Source organism: Sitophilus oryzae, unplaced genomic scaffold, assembly GCF_002938485.1.
Source record: "Sitophilus oryzae breed Bouriz unplaced genomic scaffold, Soryzae_2.0 scaffold_1586_pilon_pilon, whole genome shotgun sequence".
Classification (NCBI taxonomy): Eukaryota; Metazoa; Arthropoda; class Insecta; order Coleoptera; family Curculionidae; genus Sitophilus; species Sitophilus oryzae.
In genome coordinates this window covers 1,882,724-1,908,149 of record NW_022146265.1, presented here as the reverse complement: position 1 = coordinate 1,908,149, position 25,426 = coordinate 1,882,724, and the positions used below count along the sequence as shown (strand labels likewise).

Genomic DNA, 25,426 nt, shown 5'->3' with positions numbered 1-25,426 from the left:
ATAATGAACGTTTTGCATTCGGTAACCAATAATGCACGTGTGTGTATTATTGGTTGCCGGATAAGGACTAATAACCATGACAAGGGCTACAATGACGTCACAAAGCGAGTAGTTTTCGCATGCACCTGGCGGACACTTTTGGCTGAATGAGCAGTCCTATTAGGTTAACTGTTCTTGGGTCCGATTATGCTTTGTTTCGTAACTACAGAGTGTTAAAATCTTAATATTTTTTTTTCGATTTATTATAATTTTCTTCCAAGTACTTTTACCGTTTCGAATGAAATTTTGAGGGTAAAAGTTACTATAAATGCGACATATTTTAAAGCAATAAAAAAGTGTCGACATATTCACCAGTGACGTACATATGGGTTATCACTAGAATATTTTTCTAAAAAAAGCATGTACGCCACTGCCTTTTTTTCTCTTGTTAGCGAAATAGTGTATGCAGTTTAATCTTAGTTTAATGCTGATTAAAAGCTGTCTCTTGATAAACGCAATTTTATTAATTTGCCTTGATCCAAGTCTAATAAGACCCTTTAAAAAAATTTAATATAATTAACTTGCGAAAGCGTTAAATAAGTACTCATTGATTCCTCATCAAAAAATATGAAAAAAAGTTCTTATAAACATGGGTATGGAAATGCATAGTTTTAGAGTTACAGGATGTTAAAACTTTTTAAAATTAGTTTTTTTTGTAATTATCTCAAAATCCCATTATTTTTTATTTGAAATTGCTGTAGGTTGGACTAATAGTAATAATAACTAATAGTAATAATATTTAATAATAAATTAGGTAAAAAATATAATTTATTAATTTTATTTTTATTTTAATTTTATTAATTATTGTGATTAATAAAATTGCGTTTATTTCATCAAGGAGGCCGAATTCGACAAAATATCGAGAGATAACTTTTAATTGGCATTAACCGATCCTCACAAAAAGAAAAAAAAAGTCAGTGGCGCACATGTTTTATTTTCTGAAAAATATTCCTATGTTATTCTAAATTTCCAAATTCCCTGATGAATTTGTCGACATTTTTTTAGCATTAAAATAGCACTTATAGTAACTTTTACGCTCAAAATTTCATTCGAATCACTAAAAACACGTGGAAGAAAATTATAATATATCGAAAAATTCTCAAGACTTTAACACCCTGTAGTTACGAAACAAAGCAGAATCGGACCTATGTTGATATGAAAAATAAATCTTATTTTTACGTGAGAAATCTCCCTACGAGACATGGCACGTTTTTTCAAACACCCTGTATGTATATTAATTTAGTTTCTCACGCATTAATAGTTTAAATTAATTTTGTATGGATGGGTATTTTTACGAAATTTGATATAGTTTTATTTGTTTTTCGGTAGTATTTTAAATACAAAATCATAATGGACGGTGAATTTAAATGTTACACCTACTTTTCACAATAAAAAATACCTTTTTATATTATATATTTTATATTAATATTAATATACTTGAATTTCACTAATGCATTAGTAATTTTGATGCTGGGATACATAGACAACTATCTTGACAAATAATTTAAAAAAAAATTGAAATAAACAACTCCCATTTAAATACAAAAAATAGAATTAAGACATCTACTTTGGAAAACGTAATTTTTTAAACACACCCTTTGACAATTTTTTTTAGAAACGACTTATTTCTCTTAGGGTTTTAAAGTTTTTAGAACACCCGTTTGTTAGTAATATTTTTGTTTTTATACCTTGTACATATTCCCTTTCATTACATTTGTTACCATAATTACTTTACTAGAAATATAAATCTCGTTTTTTACTATTATCAAAAAGTTGATTAGTTTTTTCTTAATATTGACAGATAGCGACGAGTGTGACCAGTGTTCCAATATTCTGGAAGAACTGGAAAACATCGACGACGATTGTGAAAGACACGGCATCAAATTTGTCAAAACCAACGATTTGAGAATAGCAGAACAATACGGAGCTACCGACTTCCCTTTGTTGATGTATTTTGAAAATGGTGTGGGTGGCGTGTTTGAAGGTACGATTTTATGCTCAAAGTATTTCCTTTTAAAGATCAAATAATTGCCGGGTATTGGCAGGAAAAGGGAAGTCAACCATTTTCGGTATTAGTGGACTTAAAGCTTTTTCCCATAGGTTAAGTGGAGGTAACTCCTAGGTAAAACTTATATTTCTGGGATCACTGTGGGATCACCCCTTTTTCCATATACCCACTAATTAAATTCCTTAACAACTGTACAGGGTGAGTCTTAAATAAGTGCAAATATTTTCAGCGCTGGTAGATCTCGATAAAAGAAACATATTTTCTCTTTGCCACTTTTCAGATAAGTCCAAAATAACCGAGTTATTTAAGTTTGAAAATTTAAAAAAAATTATTTTTTGGAAAAAAATTTGAGAGCCACCGGATATTTTCTGTAATTGCATCCCTTTTAGTGCCGTAACGAGTAGAAGAGTAACGTTAGAGTAAAGCCATAACTATATGGTAATATCAGAGATTAAGAAATTATACCGTGAGAAAATTTGCGGTGAACAGGCAGTTCTAAAAAGTTTTCGAAAAATATACAGGGAAATTTAAAAGAAAGTGCATGATTTTCAACATCTTTGTTTTGGAAAAAAAAACCTCGAAGACGTGTTCCTGGGGTCGAAATATACCACCCCTGAAAATATTTGCACTTATTTAAGACTCCCTGTATAATAGAATAACACAGGGTGGTCCGAACTTCGGTAGCATATTCTGCAGATAAAAATACGTAAAAAAGTTCGTATAAATGTATGTCCTAAAACGCTTAGTTTCGGAGATACAGGGTGTAGAAGTTTCATTTTTATTTCGATTTTTTCCAAATAATTTCTGAAGTAACGTCAATAATTTTGATGAAAATTGGCGTCTGGGAACTTTTTGGCATGAGACATTTGAATTGGATGTCAATATGGCTTCTACTTGTAGAGGGCACCAACTACGTATTTTTTAAACTGATTTTAAGAGTATTTACGACTATTACAGTTGAGGGTTGGAACCTTTGGTGTTACACAGTAAAATAAAAACACTAAATCACCACAATACACCAAAACACTTTTACACTGGACGCGCGTTTCGCTAACCATGTTAGCATTATCAGCAGATGATTATAAACTAAAATACAATCTACAAGTTGAGCGTTTATATACTCGCTCAGTGGGCTCCGAGTGGGCTTGGCAAGATCTAGCCAACCGAATCAGAGCCCACCGAGCGTAACAGTTAAATTTCCGCCACTAGAGTAGTAGGAACAAAGAACTTGAAGGAATTGGACCGTTGTCTCTGTTCATACTATCTTTACATTTATTAAAAAATAAATGTAAAGATAAAATAATTAAATAATAAAATTAAAAAAATAATTAAATAACAAATGTAAAGATAGTATGAACAGAGACAACGGTCCAATTCCTTCAAGTTCTTTGTTCCTACTACTCTAGTGGCGGAAATTTAACTGTTACGCTCGGTGGGCTCTGACTCGGTTGGCTAGATCTTGCTACGCCCACTCGGTGCCCACTGAGCAAGTATATAAACGCTCAACTTGTAGATTGTATTTTAGTTTATAATCATCTGCTGATGATTCTAACATGGTTAGCGAAACGCGCGTCCAGTGTAAAAGTAAAAGGGTTTTGGTGTATTATGGTGATTTAGTGTTTTTATTTTGCAGTATTTACGACGTTTTTTACGTAAAAAAGTCTCTTGGTAAAAATCGATACGAGTAATGGTTTTTGGGATATTTGGAATCGAAATTATCAATACCTCTGTCATGGCTGTCATCATTGACATAAATTAAACATGTTGACTGAATAGTTATCAGACTGAAATAATAAATTTGAAATGTTTTTGTGCCAAAAGTTCAACAGAAACTGTTTTATCATCATTTTTTCGAAGAAAAATTTATGATTAATTTAAAGTTCACTCAAATAACTATCTACTTAGCATGTTTATTTTTTGTCAATAATGACATGTATTGACTATTTCCATCCTAAATATCTTGAGAACGGCTGCTAGTAGCGATTATTAAGAAGACATTTTTTACGTAAAAAATCACGGAAATGTGTATTTTTTTGCTCATTAGTTTTATACAGGTACGGACGAAAAGTTATTACTCTTCGAAACAGTTAAAACACATGTAGGTGGCGCCCCCTGCAACTAGGAGTCATATTGCCATCAAAATCAAATTTCTAACATCAAAACACTGCCAGACACCAATATTCATCCAAATATTGATGTTACTTCAGAAATTATTTGGAAAAAAATCGAAATAAAAATGAAACTTCTACACCCTGTATCTCCGAAACGCATTTTAGGACATATATTTATACGAACTTTTTACTTATTTTTCTCTGCAGAATATGCTACCGAAGTTTTAGGAATACAGTTTGGATCACCCTGTATAGTGAAACATTTCAAGTATGGCTAAAAGTTCCAACCTCACCTGTATCCATAATAATGATGTTTAAGGTGATCTGGAGGAAGAGGAAGAAGTGCTTCAGTGGCTAATACAACAACGAACGGAAGACAGAATTGAGCTTATTACCAGAGTTATGTTAGAGAGGATGGTCGAGGATACTCAGTATCTTGCTGTGTATTTCTATAAGCAGAACTGTCACATTTGCGAACAAATTCTCGAAGAACTAGAACAAATCGACGATGAATGCGATGTCTACGGTATACAGTTGGTTAGGATAATAGACCCACAATTGGCAAAAAGGTAAAGAAATAAATTAGAGTCAAATTATATTTCATTATATTCAAAAGAAACCCTACAAATTTCAAAGAAAAAGAAGCCAACTTACTTGTCCTAAACCGTGTACAGACTTGAACGCGAATGTGCTGAGTCTATAAACATACGCCTGTCAAAATTTGAAATGGAAAGCAGAACCCATAAAGAAAACATTGAAAATTACCTGCATTGTGTTTTAGTAGCATCAAACGGTTTTTTAAACTGATTTAGTAAAACCCGAGTCTCTGTAGTATGCCCATAATTGGCTTGGTGCATTCTCCGCCGGTGCTGCCACCATCGGAGAATATCGTAAACAACCGGTTTTAATAGCGAGTATACGAAAAATTTATTATATAATTATTCTAAATGTGTTAAGAAGTATAACTTGTGAAATTTCTAAAAATAAAAAAGTAAATATTTTGATATCTTCAGGTCTAGTATTATAATTTATTCTTCAAGCTAATATAACTTTTTAGATTAATTCAACTGCGGTAGCTAGCATAGTTTTATGCACCGATTTTGTTAGCGGAGACATAACTGGGGCTATTTCGGTTATAACGATTTTTTCTAAAGGCACATAATTATAATTTTAAAAGATGAAATAAAAAATTAAGCACTAGTTGGTTAAAACAGCATTAATATAGCCAAATTATAATTTATCATCGCATAGTATACCCTGCTGGCAAGCGAAACCTTGGGTCGACGTTTACATGTAATAGGAGTGAATCGCTATGGCAATTTAGTAAGTCGGAGAGAGCAAAAATAACAAAGTATTTATTACATAACCACTTAATCTGAAGCTAGATTCCATGCGCTCGGGAAAATATTTGCCTTCTGTCTTTATTCAGTACATCTTATTTCGCTAAGCGTGCCAGTCCTAGTATGCCTATTTAATTTTTTGATTATGTAATAGGTACTTTGTTTACTTAGTTGTTTCGTCGAGCTGCTTGAATAAATTTCTGATTTTGATCAAATCGGTGTGAGAAATTGTGAAGCTATAAAATGTTATTTCGAGAGAGTTGACTATCCGGGAAAGTTGAGTTATTGAATGTTATTGCACCCAACAACCACGTAATTACTTCCTCCTTAACGTGTTAGATAACATTTTTTTCCACGATTTTATTAACATTTGAAATTATCGCAACACAAAGCGACGCCCAGTTCGTGTTCTTTTTCACTTAATTTTTACTACCCGAAACAGTGTTACATCACACAAACCTCGTACCTGAGAGAAGTGTCTAGCCCCAGCAGGCAACTATTAAGCTTGACTAATCAGGTTGGTTCGCTTGGTTATTTGGAGTGTGTCAATTCATTGGTTTTTGTCAAAAACTCTAACGTGATTGTTCGGGCTTAACAGTTGCCTGCTGGGGCTAGACACAAGTGTACCTGAGTGTTTTATAGTTTCAGCACAGATTATACAGACTATAAACTTATCGTCAAAAGCCTTGTTTTTCGTGGTTCCAATTTTCGGAATCGCGCACTAGTTAGGTTACTAGTTTGCGCACAAGCACGCCCCCTTATGGCCTCTAAAATTGTGCACCGCGCCTGACCGGCCTTGTGACCAGCCCAGTTATTACGCTGTTTAAACGGGAGTTTATTTTTGCGCACAAGAAAATTTACGCGTTTGCTCATCGTCATAAAAAACTATTTTCGTAACACGAATTAGGGACAAGATTTTTATCTGTATACTTATAGGATACCTAATCCGTGGTTTCAGTAACTACACTATTAAAAACTAAAATACTTAAATACTATGACAAAGACACGACTTTAATATTATCTCAATACGATCAACATCGGAATTGCGTGAAATACAGACCGCTGCGGTCGGAATTTTTAAAATCAACTGAAATGCACCAAACCTATGATAAATCACTTACAAATTATTTAATTTAATTTCTATTCCAGATACAGTATTAAAACATTCCCCGCCTTGGTTTACTTCCGCAACGGCAACCCCCTACTTTTCGAGGGCGACTTACAAAACGAGCAGAGCGTCCTCGAATGGCTGATTGACGATGACAACAGAGAGCTGGCAGACGAGATCGAGGCAGTGAACGAGAGAATGCTCACGCGGCTCTTGAGCGAGTCTCCATTTTTAGCGGTGTTCTTCTGTGAGTAGTTTAGAAGTAGTTCCTCTTCTCATTATAGTCTCCAACCGAATTCCTGACAGTGACAATAATTGTCTCTGTCAAAATGCGGTAAATGGTATTACTACAATCCGAAATTTTCAGACTTTTAATTTCAAAATCACAGAATATACAGGGTGTTTCAAAAAACATGTGCCATTTCTCGTGGGGAGATACCTCACGTAAAAATAAGATTTATTTTTTATATCAACATAGGTCCGATTCTGCTTTGTTTCGTAGATACAGGGTCTTAAAATCTTAATATTTTTTCGATTTATTATAATTTCCTTCCAAGTACTTTTAGCGTTTCGAATAAAATTTTGTGGTTAAAAGTTACTATAAATGCGATATATTTTAAAGCTAAAAAAGGGTCGACATATTCACCAGGGACGTGCATATGGGTTAACACTGGAATATTTTTCTAAAAAAAGCATGTACATCACTGACTTTTTTTATCTCGTTAGCGAAATAGTGTAAGCAGTTTAATGCCGATTAAAACTTGTCTCTTCATATTTTGTCGATTTCGGCCTCCTTGATGAGATAATTGCAATTTTATTAATTTGCCTTGATCCAAAGTCTAATAGTAACCTTTAAAAATGTTTAATATTATTAACTTGCAAAAGTTTTAAATAAGTACTCATTTATTCCTCATAAAAAAAATATGAAAAAGTTCCTATAAACATATTGTATGGAAATGCATAGTTTTAGAGTTACAGGATGTTAAAGATTTTTAAAATTAGGTCTTTTGTACTTATCTTAAATACCATTATTTTTTTATTTAAAATTGCTGTATATTGGAGTAATAGTAATAATATCTAATAGTAGTAATATTTAATAAAAATTAGGTAAAATATATAATTTATTAATTTTATTTTTATTTTATTAATTATTGTGATTAATAAAATTGCGTTTATCTCATCAAGAAGGCCGAATTCAAGAGATAAAATTTTAATTGGCATTAAACGGCCTACACGATTTTGATATCAAAAGAAAGTCAGTGGCGCACATGTTTTTTTTTTGAAAAATATTCCAGTAATCCATTTGCCTGTCCCTGATGAATTTATCGACACTTTTTTAGCATTAAAATATATAGCACTTATAGTAACTTTTATTCTCAAAATTCTATTCAAATCACTAAAAGTACTTGGAAGAAAATTATAATAAATCGAAAGAGTATTAATACTTTAACACCCTGTAGCTACAAAACAAAACAGAATCGGACCTATGTTGATATGAAAAATAAATCGTGAGGAATCTCCCCACGAAAGATGGCACATGTTTTTTGAAACACCCTGTATACATTAATAAACTTTCTTGTGTGTAACATTATCAAATTCCACTTTTTTAAGATGACGAAGACTGTCCCGAATGTGATGACATTCTAGAGAACCTCGAACAAATTGACGGTGAGGCTGATCTTTTCGGCATCGATTTCGTAAAGATCTGCAGCGCCAAAGCTGCAGCTGAACAAGGACTGCACACCTTGCCAGCTCTAATGTACTTTAGGAAAAAGAAACCCATGGTAAGATTTCTCATAATATATGTGTAATAAAATATTACATTTAAATATACATTTTATATGTAAAATTAAAAGGGGAACATCATTGATCGTAATTTTTATGCCATCTGGACGCCGTTTTTCAATCATACATCCAGCGCAAGAATATTTATTATTGTGTAAATATTTGACAACGACCACAATAAAAATTGTCATTTTAATTCAACAGTAGGCCGTTTTTTTTATATTTTTTTTTAAATTTCGTCAGTCACGTAAATCATAATAGAATATACTGAACAGATCATACATATCATCACTTTCATTACCATTCACCAATTCTTTACTTATTTAATTAATATAGTATTAATATTTCATCATTCATCATCATCATTCTCAGCTTATTCAACCATTTCCAATTATGGTGTAGCCTCCCTCAGATATTTCGATACTCTCTTTGTAGTTGGGCCCATTATTGTCTATTGTGAGCTATGCGAGCCCAAGTTATCCCTGCTAATTTCCTAATACCATGATCCCATCTCAGGTTCGGTCTTCTTCTAGGTCTTTTAATTCCCAAACCAAACCATGCTATAATTTTTGTGGTCCATGTGTTATCCGTCCTTCCTGCCAAGTGTCCTGCCTATTGCGACTTGAGGGATTGGATTCTCTGAATGACATCTATTACCTGGGTCTTTTGTCGTATCCACTCTATTCTTTTACGATCTTTCTTGGTTATTCCCAGCATATTTCGTTCCATTGAGCGTTGTGCGATCTGCAGTTTCCTTATGATGTCCGTTTTAAGTGTCCAGGTTTTGCATGCATATGTCATAACTGGTAGTACACATTGGTCGAATGTTTTCTTCTTTAGATAAAGTGGCATTCTAGATTTGAAAATGATTTGAGTTTCTTCCATAAATACTCGCCATGCTAACTTAATTCTTCTGTTGATTTCTGGTAGCAGAGATCCCGAGCTGTGTATTAGTTGTTCCAAATTTATATATTCTTCTTCGTATTAATTATTGAAATTTTAGGTGTACGACGGCGATTTAACGCAAGCAGATCGTGTACTGGATTGGTTGACGTCTCAAGACGTTTTCGAAATCAAAAACGAGATAGAAGAGGTCAACAAAAAGATGTTGGAGAAACTATTGGAAGAAAATGAATTTGTCACTGTATTCTTCTGTAAGTACTTAATATAAAATAATCTTATCTAAATGTATCTTACGATTTGTTCATCAAAAGAATATATAATGTTGATAGAATGTCATATATTTCATTGGTAGAGAGACTATACTTATTCCTTATTCTTTAATATACTTCTAGTGTCTAAACAATTCTTTCAATGTCTAGATGAAATTAACTCGCTGGAATCTAACATCATAATGGAGAAGTTGGAGAATATTGACAGCGAAACTGACAACTTTGACATAACGTTCGTCAAGATGGCCGACGCGCGGTACGCCCGGAAGTGGGGCGTGACAAATTTGCCCGCCATCGTCTACTTCCGGCGCAGATTCCCAAGCATTTATCGAGGCGATTTACATTCCGAAAAAGACGTTCTTGAATGGCTGAGAAAAAATCGGTAAGGCATAACCTCTGTGAAATAAAATATCGTCATGGGCTGGACATTGTCCTTATAATTTTGAAATTTTACATAACGTTACGCGTACAAAGTGTAAACTTGATAGCGATCAGTGATATTTTGATAATTGTTGTGTAAAATTTCAAAATTGAAGATAATGACGTATCACTGAAGTTATCAAATATAAACCTGATAACGATCTGTGATAATCTGATCAAAAACTTTTCAAACCCATCACTATAGTTTTTCTTGTTGAATTTACATAGTATTTTCTAAAATTTGGATTAAATTTACTTTAATTTTATACTATATTTACTGTATCGGGTGCGTCTCAAAAGTGGCTCAACTCTATAACTTTTTATTTTTTTTCAGATAAAAACGAGAATAACATAAATTAGGATTGATTGACGTATTCAATTGTTTTTAGTCAGTTCCTCTTTCACCGGAAATGACTACAACTTTTGATTTTTAAATGGCACACTCTGTATATTTCTACTTTATTCGATAGAAAATGACACTCTGAATAGAATGACATATCATATGTCAACTTTTGACATTTTCGCATATGGTTTATTTGATATTGTAACATGCGGTTCATTCATAACGACAATTTGACTCAAAATACCAAGTGTGTGGTAACAAATTATTTGTAAAAAATCCTTTTTGATAATATGCTAATGAGACACCCTTGTTCCGTTTGAAAAAATTGAGATATGATTAAAAATACGATTTGGGCATCTTTTAACTGGTCAGGACAAGACACGAAAAACGTTAGACGATCAAATACATTTATCCAAGGCTCCTTGATTAAAAATTAGTGTTTTTAACACAGCCATGGCACTCTAGATTGAAATTTAAAATATGATTTTTTTTAACGAAAATGTCAAAAGTTGACATATGAGATGTCTTTCTATTCAGAGTGTCATTTCCAATCGAAAAGTAAAAATATGCCAAGAGTGCAATTTAAAAATCAAAAGTTGTAGTCATTTCCTGAGGAACAGGAAGTAACCAAAAATAATTGAATACGCCACTCAATCCTAATTTATGTCATATACTAACATACCAAATCTCGTTTTTTTTTATCTGAAAAAATAAAAAAGTTATAGGGGGTGAGCCACTTTCGAGACGCACCCGGTATTTTTTACCGGATAACACACAGTGCCAAAATTGTTGAGTAATAGGTTCTGTTTCTGAGTTTAACTTTACTTTTATTACAAATTATAAGAGCAACAATGTTGTAAAAATATAGGGTGATTTAAATTCATTCTTCACTGAAGTTTACAAGAAGTTTAATAAAATTGAAATCTGCAAATTTTTTGGATTATGGCATTTGCCATAATTGTCAATTTTATTTTAAGTATACAATGATGTCTTAAAATACTGAGTGGTTTTTGAAATATTATTAGTAGATTAATCTTTCTACATTACACTTTAAAACGAGGATTCTGCAAACGGTAAAGTAGCAAATTATTAATGATTTTAATTAGGACTAATTTATTTTTTTATATTTAATACCTATGTAATATAATTTAAAATTATTCATTCTTAAAATATTATTTAGTTCTTTGTATAGACAAAAGAGTGGATTAAAACCATATAAACTTAGTAAAGTTAGTATTTTTAAAATAGGCACATTTTTATGGCAAAACGATTTATATTAGCGATGGGAACTATCGAATGAATTAGACTATCGAATGGTTAATGAATGAATGATTTCAACTATCGAATGGTTTTATTCGAATAAAATCATTCATTCATTTGTATACTAAAGCATATGTGACAACCTCGCCGTGCGACTAAATGGTTATCGTTGAGCCACGACTATCGAATGCTTTTGAAAATGAAATTTAGTATTCGTTTGATTTTTGTATGCGTCAGTGCATTATTAGTTCTTCCAAATTTTTATAACTTCACCGTATAAATACTGTGCTATTTTTGCGTTTACTAAAATAGTTAAAATACTAAAATAGTAGTTATTTTTTAATTTTATTTATTGACGATTGTGTGCATGTGCAGGTGGTCAAAATTTTTCCGAAAAGTTGTGTGGTTTTCCGTAGTCCGATCTTTCAATTATTTAATTTTATATGGTATATGGTCTATTTTTTAATGGGAAATTTTGAGAAGTAGCAATTTTTAAGAGAGATGAGATGAACTTAAATTAATTTTAAAAGTACATATTTGTATTTTAGATGTTTTAATAATATGAATTAGTTGAACTTAATAATCATATTAAAGTAATGTGGTTAAGTAAATGGTTATCGAACTCAAACTATGGGGTGAGAAAATTAAAATGAAAGTTTTACACGTGCCAATTTAAAAAAAAAGTTAACGATGTTTGTATTTTGTTTATGCTAATTCTCTTACATGTAGTTTTTGCGAAGAAATATTTCATTTATTTTTTAAAGTAAATGCCAGTAAAAGTAAATATAATTTTTAAATAGTAATATAAAGCACCTAATATAAATAATTTTGATTTCTAATTTTTTATTTATATTTTCGTTCCATTACACTGCATGCTTAGAAAATTAATAAATGTTTATATTTCATGATTTTAAAATTTGTTGTTAATATAACAAATTAGTTCTGTAATTATTATTATTTAATAAACCAACGTTGCCAAAAAATTTAGAGACTATATTACTTTTAAATAGGATCTAATATAAATAATTTTGACATCTAATTTGTTGTTTATATTTTGCTACTACTTAAAAAAATATTTATATTAAATCATTTTAAATTTCGTTGTTAATAGGTATAACAAATTATTATTGTTATTATTATTTATTAAACCAGTCTTTGCTTAAAAACATTAAAAATCATTTTCTTACATCCAAAATAACAAGTATTATTGCAGTGTAACAACAGAATATTAATAAAAAAAATGCAGAATATATAGACATACTATCCCTAACTAACTAAAGCTAAACAATAATATTCTTTGCTAATATCAACTAATACCAAAATATGGCAACAGCGCCCTTCATAATGTATTTTCTGTGTAAATACTAGCACCTCAATAAAAAAAATAATGTGTCCTTATCTATATCTGACTCCGCAAAAAATCAAAGATGCCGGCTTCTTTCATAGCATTGCCACCGACCGCTCGCTGTCGGGTTTCTCGGAAAGAAACCTACGTCGCCGGGCGACAACTAAAATTCAGTTAATATTTTATTATAATCGATCCTGACGAATAAATGAATTTCATAAATGAATGAATTTTATAAATGAATGGTTTTTGCTGCCGAATTACTAGAATACAATATTTCAAGGCAGATGACGCATCTATTCGATAATTTTTATTCGAATAGTTTTCAACGAATGTTTTTTACTAACTATCGAATTATTCGAATGAATTGCAACTATCGAATGTTTCGATAGTATTCATTCGATAGTTCCCACTACTAATTTATATTGAGTATTTTTTGGTATTATACAGGGTGAGTCTTAAATTAAATAAAAGTGCAAATGTTTTTAGTGGTAGTATATTTCAATAACAGAAATGAGGTTTTTTTTCGCGAAAGAAAATCAAAAATTTGTTATTTTTTAAAAAAAAATTTGGAAATTTTTTTAGCTTTTAGTTAAAAAACATAATTTCTTCATAATATGGCAACATAGGTCATAGGTAGTAGATTAAATTTACAAGAAAGAAAACCCAGAAATGATCCAATAGTTCTAAAATTGTAAGCAAAAAAATTTTTTTTTTATTTTTTATAGTAAAATATCTCGGTAGGATATTAGATATTTTGGACCTATTGGAAAAACGGTAAAGAAAAATCAAGTTGTCTTTTATTTAAGAACAAACACTGTTTTTAGTTTTGTTTTCCATAACAATATAAAGAAAACCTTTTTATTTTTCAGATATCGACAACCAGAGCTAAACATCTTCATGTACGCCCTCTTGGCGATCGGCATAGCTTTTGTCATATACACGGCGTTCTTGTTACAATGTTTCAAAACACCAACAACGCAGGTAGTTCCACATCATCCAAAACAAAGTTAGAACAGTATGAATTTTAATATTGAGTGCGTCAGTTTGTGTGTTTGAATAAATGCGAATACATGAGTAAAATAAGTTATGATCTTCAAAATACTTTTTTCTCTTGATTTCAGGCGGCATATTTGGTATCTAATATGAAGATCTGATCGGTTTTAAACTACATATTGTAGTAAAATATAATATCTATAAAAAATATGCTTCCTCTAAGACATTCTTAATAATGAAATGATCGAAAATCGCGCTAAAATCTACTTCTAAACTAATGAAACTGGACCAAACGTAATGTGTTCTCCTTCGAAATATGTATTATACAGGGTGTTGCAACAATTATAATGATAGTTCTTTAAATTGTTGTAACACTTTAAAGTAATTCACGTGTAGTTAAATGTCACCATCATATAGATCTCGTATATTATTTATCTTATGTTTTTGTCACCTTTGTTTTTGTTTAACATACCCGTAAAAATACGATTAAACTAAAGACAGAATTTTTTTTTGAATATATTCTTGCCTTGTCGTTGTGTATAAAATATTAGTTTATTGAAATATGATGATCAAACAGAAAATATGTAAATATTGTAAATAAATATTAAAACCAATTAAAATAGTTTATTATTGTTTTTTTTTTGAATCTGTATGACCATTAGTTCATACAATACACAGCTATAGTAAACGCCACGAATGTTTGGGAGTGATTCATCGGTCGCTACCATGTGAACTAATCTGTTCAAGGTCACATGAAACTAAATTCCAGTGCAGTGGTGTTTCAAGTCATATAATAATCAATATATAATCTGTTGTAATTTGTTGTTTTAACTGTCAAAGTCTTGTCAAAACATATATTTGGTTATAAATATAAAATGGAATGCCCCATTGGTCGCACTGCAAGCACACCAATGGACTGACGCAAAAAAACGAATCAATCAAAGAAACGCGATATAGTATCGTAATTGTCAATCACGCTAACATTTTAGAATAAGTAGGAGGAGCGCAGGCAGATGATTAGACCGGGCCTTTAAAAACCTACGTCTGCGGTAAAAATTTACGTTTTTAATGTAAAAACGATAGCGCGCGTGTTGATTCTTCATCAAGCGAAGAATCACTCCCAAACATTCGTAGCGTTTACTATATAAACCATAGCAATTAAACTCTTAGTTAAGTTTAAATACATTGTTGCCAACCATGGACATATTCGGCGCCGAGCTGACTAACTGGAATTTAAATATCCCGCTGAAGATTCAGGTGGTAGATCTGCTGTAAAAAATGCCAAGTTGCCACATTTATTTATTTATTTCCTGACATTGTCAGTCGTTTTGACACTTTAGTTTTATATTACGAGTTTTTGGTTTAAATGAATTGTGTTGTGATACTTTAGGCTTAAAAATTTTTGCTAGCAAACCTAGCAGTCGAACATTAGAGAACAACGGCATACGGTCGAATCGGCCGCTGCTGGCACGTAGACGTAGACGTAAAGAATCTTTTACGTGTATAAAAAATAAAAAAATATAAGAAATGCGCCTGCGTACGTAAACGTTTACGTGTTTGTAGGCCGACTCGACCGTATGCCGTTGTTCTCTATTGATCTTTTTAGAACCACTTTTAGTGCGAAGTGTGCAAAAAGCTTAATAGCCGTTGCAAAAAAATCATCGTAACCTTATTAGAATATTTTGAACGAGAAAGCGGTAGTAATGGCCCTTTATGTTCCTTAAGTGCTGTTAAGGAGGCGAGTTTTGTTGATTTAAATAGTAACTGTTTATATATTTATAATTCATTTATTTTTGTTTCCTAAAATATTATGACTAAAAGAAAATATGTAAAAGTAGGCAACGCTGTGCCGGTCAAGCTTCATCCCGTGACTAAAAGTTTATTTGGTATGATCTATACTCGAGTCATTCAGAATTCAGTTAATTATTCAATCAAATATACACATACATACGTATATATACATACTCGCTATTTAGCATATTATAAATCAAATAAAAAACGGTGCCACGGTGTCCTGTTAAACAAAAAAAATGCAGATCAATATTTCAAAAATAAAAATCAGATATTAAGGTGCGTATTCACTTGCAACAAAACACCCCAAACCAACCAAACGCGCAGCGCACTCCAAACAATCTGCAAGAAAATATTTTCCGAGCGCGCTCTGAACGACCTGCAACAAAACATTTTGCGCGGAGTGTTCCGCCTGTTTGCGGTGTTCGCTGCGTTCCCACTAGTAATCAGTGTTAGTGTGTTTGTCGACATGGATGCATCTGATATTACCATAGCCGCTGGTGATTTTTTAATTATAGAGGCATTAGCGGATAACAAAAAAAAACAGAAAAAAAGGAAAGGACGAAAAATGTGGGCTAGACGCCTCTTTTTGCGCCGTCAAAATATGACCTTACTTAAGGATCTAGATTATATGCATATGAAAAATCCCATTTGTCGGATCCCATAAAATAGGCTGCCTTTCAAACTCATTAAACTGGGAAAACTCAATTAACTGCCGGGAAAACTCAATTAACTCCAAAAACTTTTCTCTGTTCCACTCCATAGCTAGGCAGAGTTTAAAAACACCACAAACTCAACGAACGTTCAGAACTGCCGTATCCACTGAACACCGGCCAACAAATAAATTCTTTTGAGCAAATCCCGTTTATCGACAAGCTTCGGAAAATGTTTGGCGCGTTCGGTTCGGTTCGGCATAACGTACTGACTACACAAACTTGTTACAGGGCGCGCGGCGCGTTTGGTTCGTTCGGAGTGTTTTGTGGCAAGTGAATACCCACCTTTAGTTTTTAAACGCCGTACACTGCTCGCAAAAATAGCAAAAGTAGGTCAAACTAGAAAGAACCGTGTTGCGAGACTTTTTTTACATTCTGTTTTTAATGGGGCTTAATATGTTAATCCGCTAGAGTACGCTGACTGCGGCGCTGAGATAGGAAACAATAATTTTGACCGTAGGAGTATTTATACCGCTTTGGCGATTTCTAACCCCTCCTTCTAAATTAAATTTTTATAACCTATCAGACAACAAACAAGAAAGCAGTTACTAAGTAAGGTATGGCACTGACGAACCGCCACTGGCTTTGAATTTAATAAAACAAATAAAATAAAATATAATTTAATCTAAAAAATAAATTTGTAGGAAAATACGGCCCTGACGAACCGCCATTGACTTTGTACATAACACAACAACAAATAAAACTGAATATACATAATTTAATCTTAAAAACAAAGTGCTTACAAGTCATCTTTATCTATGCCATCGCCGTTAGCGTCATTATGAGTCACTCTCAGTCACTCCCAGTTCATCTTCAAAGTCACTCTCAGACCCACTGCTAACCACAAAAAATGATTGTAAATGCGCTTTCTCTCTCTCACGTTTTTCCTTCAAAAGTATTTCGTTTTCTCTTTTCAATGTTTCAATTTGCTTGTCTTTGATGTTGATTATTTCTTTGTATGTCTATAACAAAATGTGCGAAATGATTAAAAAGTAAGGGTGATTGTCATTGATGTAGCTAAAAATGATCATTGTGAAAGAGAAAATTAACGAATAAACTTTTAAAACAAAAGAAAATAAAAAAATTAAAAAACTAAAAATAAAAATTTTAAAATATATCCAAAGACTAAATTTAAAAATAAATAAGAATCTTAAAAAGAAATTGATACAAAGCTTTTTGAGGCAATAGATCAATAAAAAAATATTGTATTAAAATTTATTACAACAATAATAAATTGTTATTAACAAATTACTTACATTAATTAAATGCTGTCTTTCTCTTTCTATTGCTTCTTCTTGCCTCTGTTGGTTCTGTTGTCTTTCTTCAGATAGTTGCAAGACTACCTCTGCAAGACGGTCTCTTAATTCATCAAGTTCTTCATCCCTAAAAGCATGTAACAATTTCAACTTTATACTGTAGACAGGGGCATTCTAAAAGTTTCCGACTTCACTAACTACAACAGTGATACAACAAAATATGCAGATCAACATGCTTATAGTTGTTCCACAGGTTGTTCTTTCACGGTAAAAGATGAAGAAAATGGAGAATATCCACTATTGTTATAGTAGTTATCTAATACAGGTTTCTGAATAATTAAATAGAATACCAACAAATACTATATTTATTTTTACACTAATTAATTTTAACTATTTTTAGATCTTACCTAGTATCTTCTTCATCAAAGTCTTTGTCCAAAAATCTGCTAGAATTCAACACTTTTACTGGTGCCTGATCAATAATCACTTCTTTGGCCATCGCAGAGAAGTTCAATGTATGTTGCGTTTCTGGAAACATATCCTTTGATAGATTTACATTGACCTAAAACATAAGTAAGGATACATTAATAATAAGGATTTTTCTAAAAGACATTAAGAAAAAATTCTAACCATGAGTTGAATATCTTCTTTGCCAATGAGCGCCCTCTGGAAAAGTTGCGTGAGTTTGGATTCTCTAAAAGGAGGCATCTTATTTTCTTTTTTATATTGACCATCTCTTACCATTGTTATGCATCTAGAAAATTATATACCTAAATTAATCTATACAGTGTCCACAAAAATGTCCGCATTAAATGGAATGGTTTAATTATTAGACAGGCGAACTTAGGTAACATTGTTAGTTTTTTCTTGTCCAAAAACCAAGTTGTAAGTAAGTATATAAGTGCGACATTAGATATTTTTACTCTAACGCTATAAAATAATATTTTGATATGCCATATATATTTATCACGCTGAGGAGGCGTTCACCAGCAAAATATTGATGACGCTCCTGGCTCCCTAAAGATGCGGCTCACTCCCGCTCCGTGCCGCAACCAGTGTGAACACACCTTAACATGCGCCCGCCATACCGCAAAATAAAACAAAACTCAAACCCAAAAATGCTCAAACAGATATACAGGGTATCCCAATATTCCGTGGACATAAAAGAACTACGTATTTTTTGAATCAAAATAAGTTAATTGCACATAATTTGCCTTTATACAAAAGTGTTTCGTTTGTCCGTTAGAGAGCATCAACAAAAAATAAACTCGAACGTTAATTAATTTAAAATTTATTAATTTTTTTAAGCTTTTTATGAAGCTTAATGTCAAATATAGTTTGTGATACTAACATAAAATTCCATATTTTTGCCAACTAGATTATTAGAGCATAATAGATTTTATGCGCCTCTATAGCTTGATGTGACAAAAAACATTTTTTGAAAATCAGTTTCGGAAAAATAATTTTTTTCCTCAAAAAATATGCGCGGTGGGTTTTTTTTACAAGAGACAAAAAATGTAGTAAATACCAGAAGGACCATTTTACTGAAAAAAATCGGTCGTCAGTTGAGTTGAAAAATATTTATACTAAAATTTATGTAGGGATGGGGGTAGTTTTCACCCTTCCCGTACATTCTCTTGACTTTTGTGAAAGTCAAATGTTAAAGCACTTAGCAAAACATAGACACCCAAAATTTCAGTCAAATCGGAATATCTAATGGTTCTTACAATATCTGAAAAAATATGTTTATTTAACGATAAACGAAACACTTTTGTATAGAGGTAAATTGTATCCAATGAACTTTTTGATTCCAAAAATACGTAGTATTTCTATGTCCACGTAATATTGGGACACCCTGTATATTTCATTACTGATAAAAAATACCATTTCATCTTGTATTTATATTTATGAATGTTACATATTTTAAATGAAATAAAAAATAAGTTTTAAATATATCTGGTATGCCTTGATTTAATAGCATTAAGGTACGTTCACACCGGCTGCGCCGCTGCGCGCAAGTCATTTTAACATATACTTTTGTGCGCGTTAAAAAAATACACTTCAAAAGTACATGTTAAAAAAATGTTACGCGCCACGGCGCGGAGCGGCGCAGCTGGATTGAAGGCACCTTTATAAGAGTACGTACATAGTGAGGCATCTCGATGCGACGCTCGCTCGAAACATCGAGATGCCACACGATGTAGGTACCTTAAATAAAGAAATGCGTAAAAATGTCAGATGTTAGATTGTCAGATGTTAACCTAAGGGGGATTCTGAGCGAGCCCTGGTCAAGCTATTTAAGAGATCAGAATATTTATTATTAGCTATTAGTTTATAGCTAAAACCCGCTAGGTCCTACGTGTATATGTTACGGTTAAAGTCCAATCTCCGGTTAATGTCGACATTAGGTTAATGTTTGGGTTTGGTTTTGTTTTTGGTTGTTTTGTTTTGAGTTATTCTCGAGATTAACCGGGTAATATCGATATTAACCGAATATCGGACCTTAACCGTAACATATATGTGGAAAAAGCCACAATAGGCTCTCGCAGTCGCGAGAAAAATATCTGAAATAGTAATAAAGGTACTTTAAGAAGTAATAAAAATTGAGTAAAATCAAGATCTAAGTAGGACAATAAAAAAATCATAAATAATAGTAAAAAAATAGTAACAGTATAAATAAAATAATTAAAATTAAATTTCTAACTAACCTTCCTAAAACCATTAGAGAATTATTAATACTGTTCGATTCTTTCAGCCTATCTCCCACATTCATTGTTTTCTTCAATCGTTCGGAGCCAGCCAAATCACAAAAATTGAAACTAGAAACTAGGAGATTGTCTGCATCGTAACCCTGGACCAGTTTTATAGAAAATATACAGTGAGAACGACTAGATTGCATATTAACAACTGTAGACGCCCTATTTCTATTTTGCAGGCCGTACTGTAACACTTCGTAAGCTTCTAGACCTAAAATATTCAATAATATTCTAGAATAACGGTAAGGTATTGTTTAAAATCCACTGTACCAGATCGAACATTTATAAATTTCAAGTCTTTAATGTAGGTATTATTGTGTAGTCCCCCTATTTTTAATCTGGGTCTTTGTTGGCCTTTTATTGGTGTATTAAGTAGATCGAATATTTGTTCGTTGTAGATCTCAGCAAGTGACACCCAGATATTTATAATAGGAGTTAAATTTTCCACTATGGCTACAGGATCTCTACTCAGTCTTTGTTGCATAGCACTGAAGTAAAAAAAATATTTATTTATAAAAAAATTATCTACAGGGGTTTTCTATGTCTTTTAAAAAGAATACACAAATAAATAAGTTGGAAAAGATGTATTTAATTGCTTTTTTGTTGTATATGATTTATACAGGGTGGCGCACCTTATTGTCTCGAATTATACAAGAACGAAAAGATGTAGAAAGAAAATATTTTATAGGTATATGTGGGAAGGCAATGTGCACAATTTAAAAATATTTTGAATAATACAGGGTGTTCCAGAACTAAGATCCATACCGAACTTATGGAACACCCCCGGTATTTCAAATATTTGGTTTTTACGATATTTAAAGATATTTAAATATACATGCTATAATAGAAAAAAATTAGCAACACCCTGTATATTACTTTTCAGAATTAATTCTTGTGCTGAGTTCAAAGGCAGAGAAACATACTTTACTAAAATTCTATTGCCTCCATTTATACAGAGGTATCAAAAACTGCTGATCTATTATAAATATTTATTTTACATAAAAACTTCGTTAACTCAAATGCAACACCCTCTATTTTTTAAAATAAATCAAAACAGATTAAAATGCTCTTTCAAACTATATTAGTGTTTCCTATACCTATCTAGCTCATATTTTAAATAAACAGCAATTTTTCAATAAAATGGCAACCAAGCAGGCTGGTGTTACCATGAGTGTTACCAACCCTCTTGATTGCCATTTTATTAAAAAAATTGCTGTTTGAAAAAATAGTTTGAAAGAGAATTTAAATCTGCTTCGAGTTATTTAAAAAAAATACAGAGTATTGCATTTGAAATAACAAAGTTATTTTCTAAAATAAATATTCAAAATGGACCAGCAATTTTTGATACCCCTGTATACATTAAGCGAAGCAATCAAATTTTTCAGTAAAGTTTATTTCTCTGGCTTAAAAGTCAGCACAAAAATGAATTCTGAAAAATAATGTACAGGGTGAGTCAACGATAGAGGAAAGTCTCTCAGAAGAAAGAAGAATCTTATTTGTTTCGAGGTTTACAAAAAAATATTAAATACAAAAGTTGTAGAGATGGTTAAGATACACATTTTAAAATTATTATACAGTATACAGGGTGCTTCAAAAAAGAGTGGCGAATATAACATATGTTTTTTTTTAAATGCAACACCTCATTTTTTATTTCATTTTTAGATTCTGCGTAAAATCTCATAACTTTTTTATATATAATGTTATATACCAAAAATTAATAGTTTTTGTTATATTTAAATTTGTTTAAACAAATGTTAGATTGTAGTGTGATAAAAAATTGTTGATTCTGAAGTTGGACAACTAAAATTTGGTAGGAGAATTTTATAGAGATATAGAAAAAGACCTACGTAAAGATATTTTAGTTAGATGTTACAGGGTGTTCAAAATATATTTATGAATTTCAACTACTTAAAATCAAGAAATTTCAATTTTTTTAAATGGTACACCCTATATATTATCATTTTTTCTGAGAGATTTTACAAAACTCTTCAACATTTATTAAGTATGTCATATACCTATTTTTATTAGTTTGCAATTTTTGTTGTAATAAGTATAAACGGTAGAGATAATAGTTACAGATTTTCTTGAAATGAATTAGTCAATGTGACTGATATACACGGACAAGCCTAGAAAACCACGTTTTTTGGTTCAGTACTATATATTATGTAGTACTTTGGTAACTACTATAAGAATAGGTGTATATTATCTAGAAAACATTTTCAGTGTGTAATGGGACGGTTTCGCGGCAGTAGTAATATTGACTTTATCAAATGAATTATAAACCAGAATTACTACGAGAAAAAACTTTACTGTATGTCAAAGAAAATTCCTATATCAGCAGTCTTCAGCAATTAGGTAGTCTAGTATTACCCTAATCTGTGGCTATTCGCCCCGACGAAAAATCCGAAGTGTCATCTTTCATAATATAGAAATACACCAAGAAATTAACTACTGCGAATTAGTTTATTTGAGTAAACTTAATTAATTTTAACTAATACCAGCAATTGTAACTAATTATGAAGCTACTTGTTAAAGGTAAGCAATAAATAGTTTTGTTTTGTCATGGCAACTATGATTTTATAGGGTAATTGTATTAAAAATATCGGTAAAAATAGAAAAAATGGGAATAAAAATAGGTATATGACATACTTAATAAAAGTTGAAGAGTTTTGTAAAATATATCAGAAAAAATGATAATATATAGGGTGTCCTATTTAAAACATTTGAGATATTTTAATTTTAAGTAGTTGAAATTCATAAATATATTTTGAACACCCTGTATCATTTAACTAAAATATCTTTACATATTTTTTTTTCATCTCTATAAAACTCTCCTACCAAATTTTGATACTCCAACTTCAGAAACAATGGCACCACTGACAATTTTTTACCACACTGCAATTTAACATTTGTTTAAATAAATTGAAATATTACAAAAACTATTAATTTTAGGTATATAACATTATATATAAAAAAGTTATGGAATTTTACGCAGAATCTAAAAATAAAATAAAAAATATGTGTTGCATTTAAAAAAACATGTTATAGCCGCCTCACTTTTTTGAAGCACCTTATATACTCTATAATAATTTTAAAATGTGTATCTTAACAATCCCTATAACTTTTGTATTTATAAACCTTGAAACAAATGAGATAATGGACTTTACTCTATCGTTGACTCACCCTGTACAGGGTGTTGACAATCCTTGTTATTATAGCATGCATATTTAAATATCTTTAAATACCTCAAAAACCAAAGCTTGTAAACATATTTATTTAACCCTTATAATAAATGCCTTATTTTGTGTCCATGGATCCAAAAATGAAATAAAATACCAGGTGTTCCATAAAAAAAATATAACTTTGGTGTGGATCTTAGTTCTGACATGCCCTGTATATTTCAAAATAATTTTAAATTTTGCACATTTTCTTTCCACATATACGCATAAAATATTTTGTTTCTACATCTTTCCGTATTTGTATAATCAACCGAGACGAATGAGGCGCGCCATCCTGTATAGCAAGGCGTAAACAAATATTCTTAATTACTATAAAGCTTACCTAAAGGCTTTTTCGTGTAACAGATGGTCTTTGTATGCATGTAAGTCTTTCAAAATGCTTTGAGACTGCTGTTTTTCAATCAGTTTCTGTGTATTATCCAATATTACTGCATTTCCATTTGGCAGTGGCTTAGCTTGAGGAAATTGTTCCAATGTAGGAAGGGAATGAAATAAATATTTTAAAGCTCTGGGAATAATTCCCGGTTCTTCAGTTGTACCAACTAAAGTGAACGTTTTACCTAAAGGAAAATTATAATTAGAACAGTAAGTACCTATAACTAAAAATTTTAAACAAATATTACCTGATCCCGAAGTGCCATAGGCCATTAAAGTGCTATTTTCACCATTGATGAAATTTAATATCTTTTCCTTGACTGTGGCATGAAATATTTCTTCTTGTGTACAGCCTGAATTGAATATTTTTGTAAACTTGTATTTTTCAGCTGTTTGAACACCATTTTTATTGCCAGAAATTGTGGTTGAAGTTTCGGGAAGTTCACAAACAAATGTGTCTTCTTCCTCGATTGCATATATATCACTGCATTCTACACCACCTTTGATGCGTAAATATACATCAACGTGTTTTTCCTGTAAAATATATTTGAATAAAAAGTCCGAAAAATATAAAAAAAACTGCTTGATTAACTACTACCTCTTCTTCAAATGACTGTGTTAAATCAATCGTTGTAAATGAATCTGAATAGGAATTCATTATAATTTAAAATAGTAAAACAAATAATTGAAAATAACTTGAATGTTATATCTACCTATGGCAAGGACTAAATATAATTAAGTCTGTGCAAAAACCCTAGGACTTATTGCAATAAAAAATTGAACCAACAAATTGTTGTTTTTGTGAAGATATTGAAAAAACAAAACGAAACAAACATTATTTACCTTTACTTTATCAGGTAGAGGCAGTGAAGGCACTGTACTTTCGTCACTAGAAAAATGTAAATTAGCTCTAACTTTTTCGAGCCTATTCCAACTTATAATACTCGGATCCCTGGACTGTAAATACGAAATTTTCACTTGAGGTATATGCAGCTGATCTTCCATTTTGATATATTTATATAACCGTTATTAAAGTCGTCCAAATAAATACACAAACTAGAAATACTTTTATTTATTTCTAAATTCCACGGATTCTACAATGTTTTGAATTCTTAACACAACCGTTAACGTTCAGAGGAAAATGAAAACGTCAAACTTAGTTTGCTTAAATTTGGTTGGTTCATTTGAATCCGAGATTTCATATTGCGACATCTAACGGCATATTGTCAAACAAAATTTTTTATTAAAGACAGAGAGCTTCAGAGCAAGATCAGTAAGGCCTAAGCTACTAGGACTATCTGGCCTCCGGTTCGTATTCCGCGTAAACCTAGCATAAACAAAATAGGTTCGTCCAGATTAGATATTAGAA

The 25,426-nt window shown here is 31.5% G+C and overlaps 2 protein-coding genes across 8 annotated transcripts in view; one reads left to right on the top strand and one right to left on the bottom strand.

The window, feature by feature from the left end:
- LOC115879799 overlaps positions 1-14,549 on the top strand; it is an 87,519-nt gene extending 72,970 nt beyond the window's left edge. For 5 of the 6 annotated variants that reach the window (XM_030896796.1, XM_030896791.1, XM_030896793.1 and 2 more), the window contains 8 exons: positions 1,841-2,023; positions 4,478-4,727; positions 6,648-6,853; positions 8,218-8,390; positions 9,395-9,545; positions 9,714-9,945; positions 13,804-13,915; positions 14,056-14,549. In XM_030896796.1, the coding sequence (XP_030752656.1) occupies positions 1,841-2,023; positions 4,478-4,727; positions 6,648-6,853; positions 8,218-8,390; positions 9,395-9,545; positions 9,714-9,945; positions 13,804-13,915; positions 14,056-14,088 (1,340 nt within the window). In that variant the 3' untranslated portion in view covers positions 14,089-14,549. Of the gene's footprint in view, positions 1-1,840; positions 2,024-4,477; positions 4,728-6,647; positions 6,854-8,217; positions 8,391-9,394; positions 9,546-9,713; positions 9,946-13,803 lie in introns of all 6 variants that reach the window. The other variant, XM_030896794.1, reaches the window with a different exon arrangement.
- Positions 14,550-17,035: 2,486 nt separating this feature from the next.
- Positions 17,036-25,228, bottom strand: LOC115879761 (kinesin-like protein subito). 2 transcript variants are annotated; one of them, XM_030896746.1, is made up of 9 exons: positions 24,901-25,228; positions 24,306-24,591; positions 24,005-24,242; positions 20,714-20,931; positions 20,396-20,654; positions 18,318-18,441; positions 18,095-18,249; positions 17,688-17,814; positions 17,036-17,393 (listed from the first exon to the last, which is right to left on the bottom strand). In XM_030896746.1, exons 1-9 carry the CDS (start codon positions 25,060-25,062, stop codon positions 17,211-17,213), a joined length of 1,752 nt encoding a protein of 583 aa, XP_030752606.1. In that variant the 5' UTR covers positions 25,063-25,228; the 3' UTR covers positions 17,036-17,210. The 2 variants fall into 2 exon arrangements, with proteins under 2 accessions (XP_030752606.1, XP_030752607.1); XM_030896747.1 differs by lacking the exon at positions 24,901-25,228 and adding an exon at positions 24,656-24,791.
- Between the last annotated feature and the right edge of the window lie 198 nt (positions 25,229-25,426).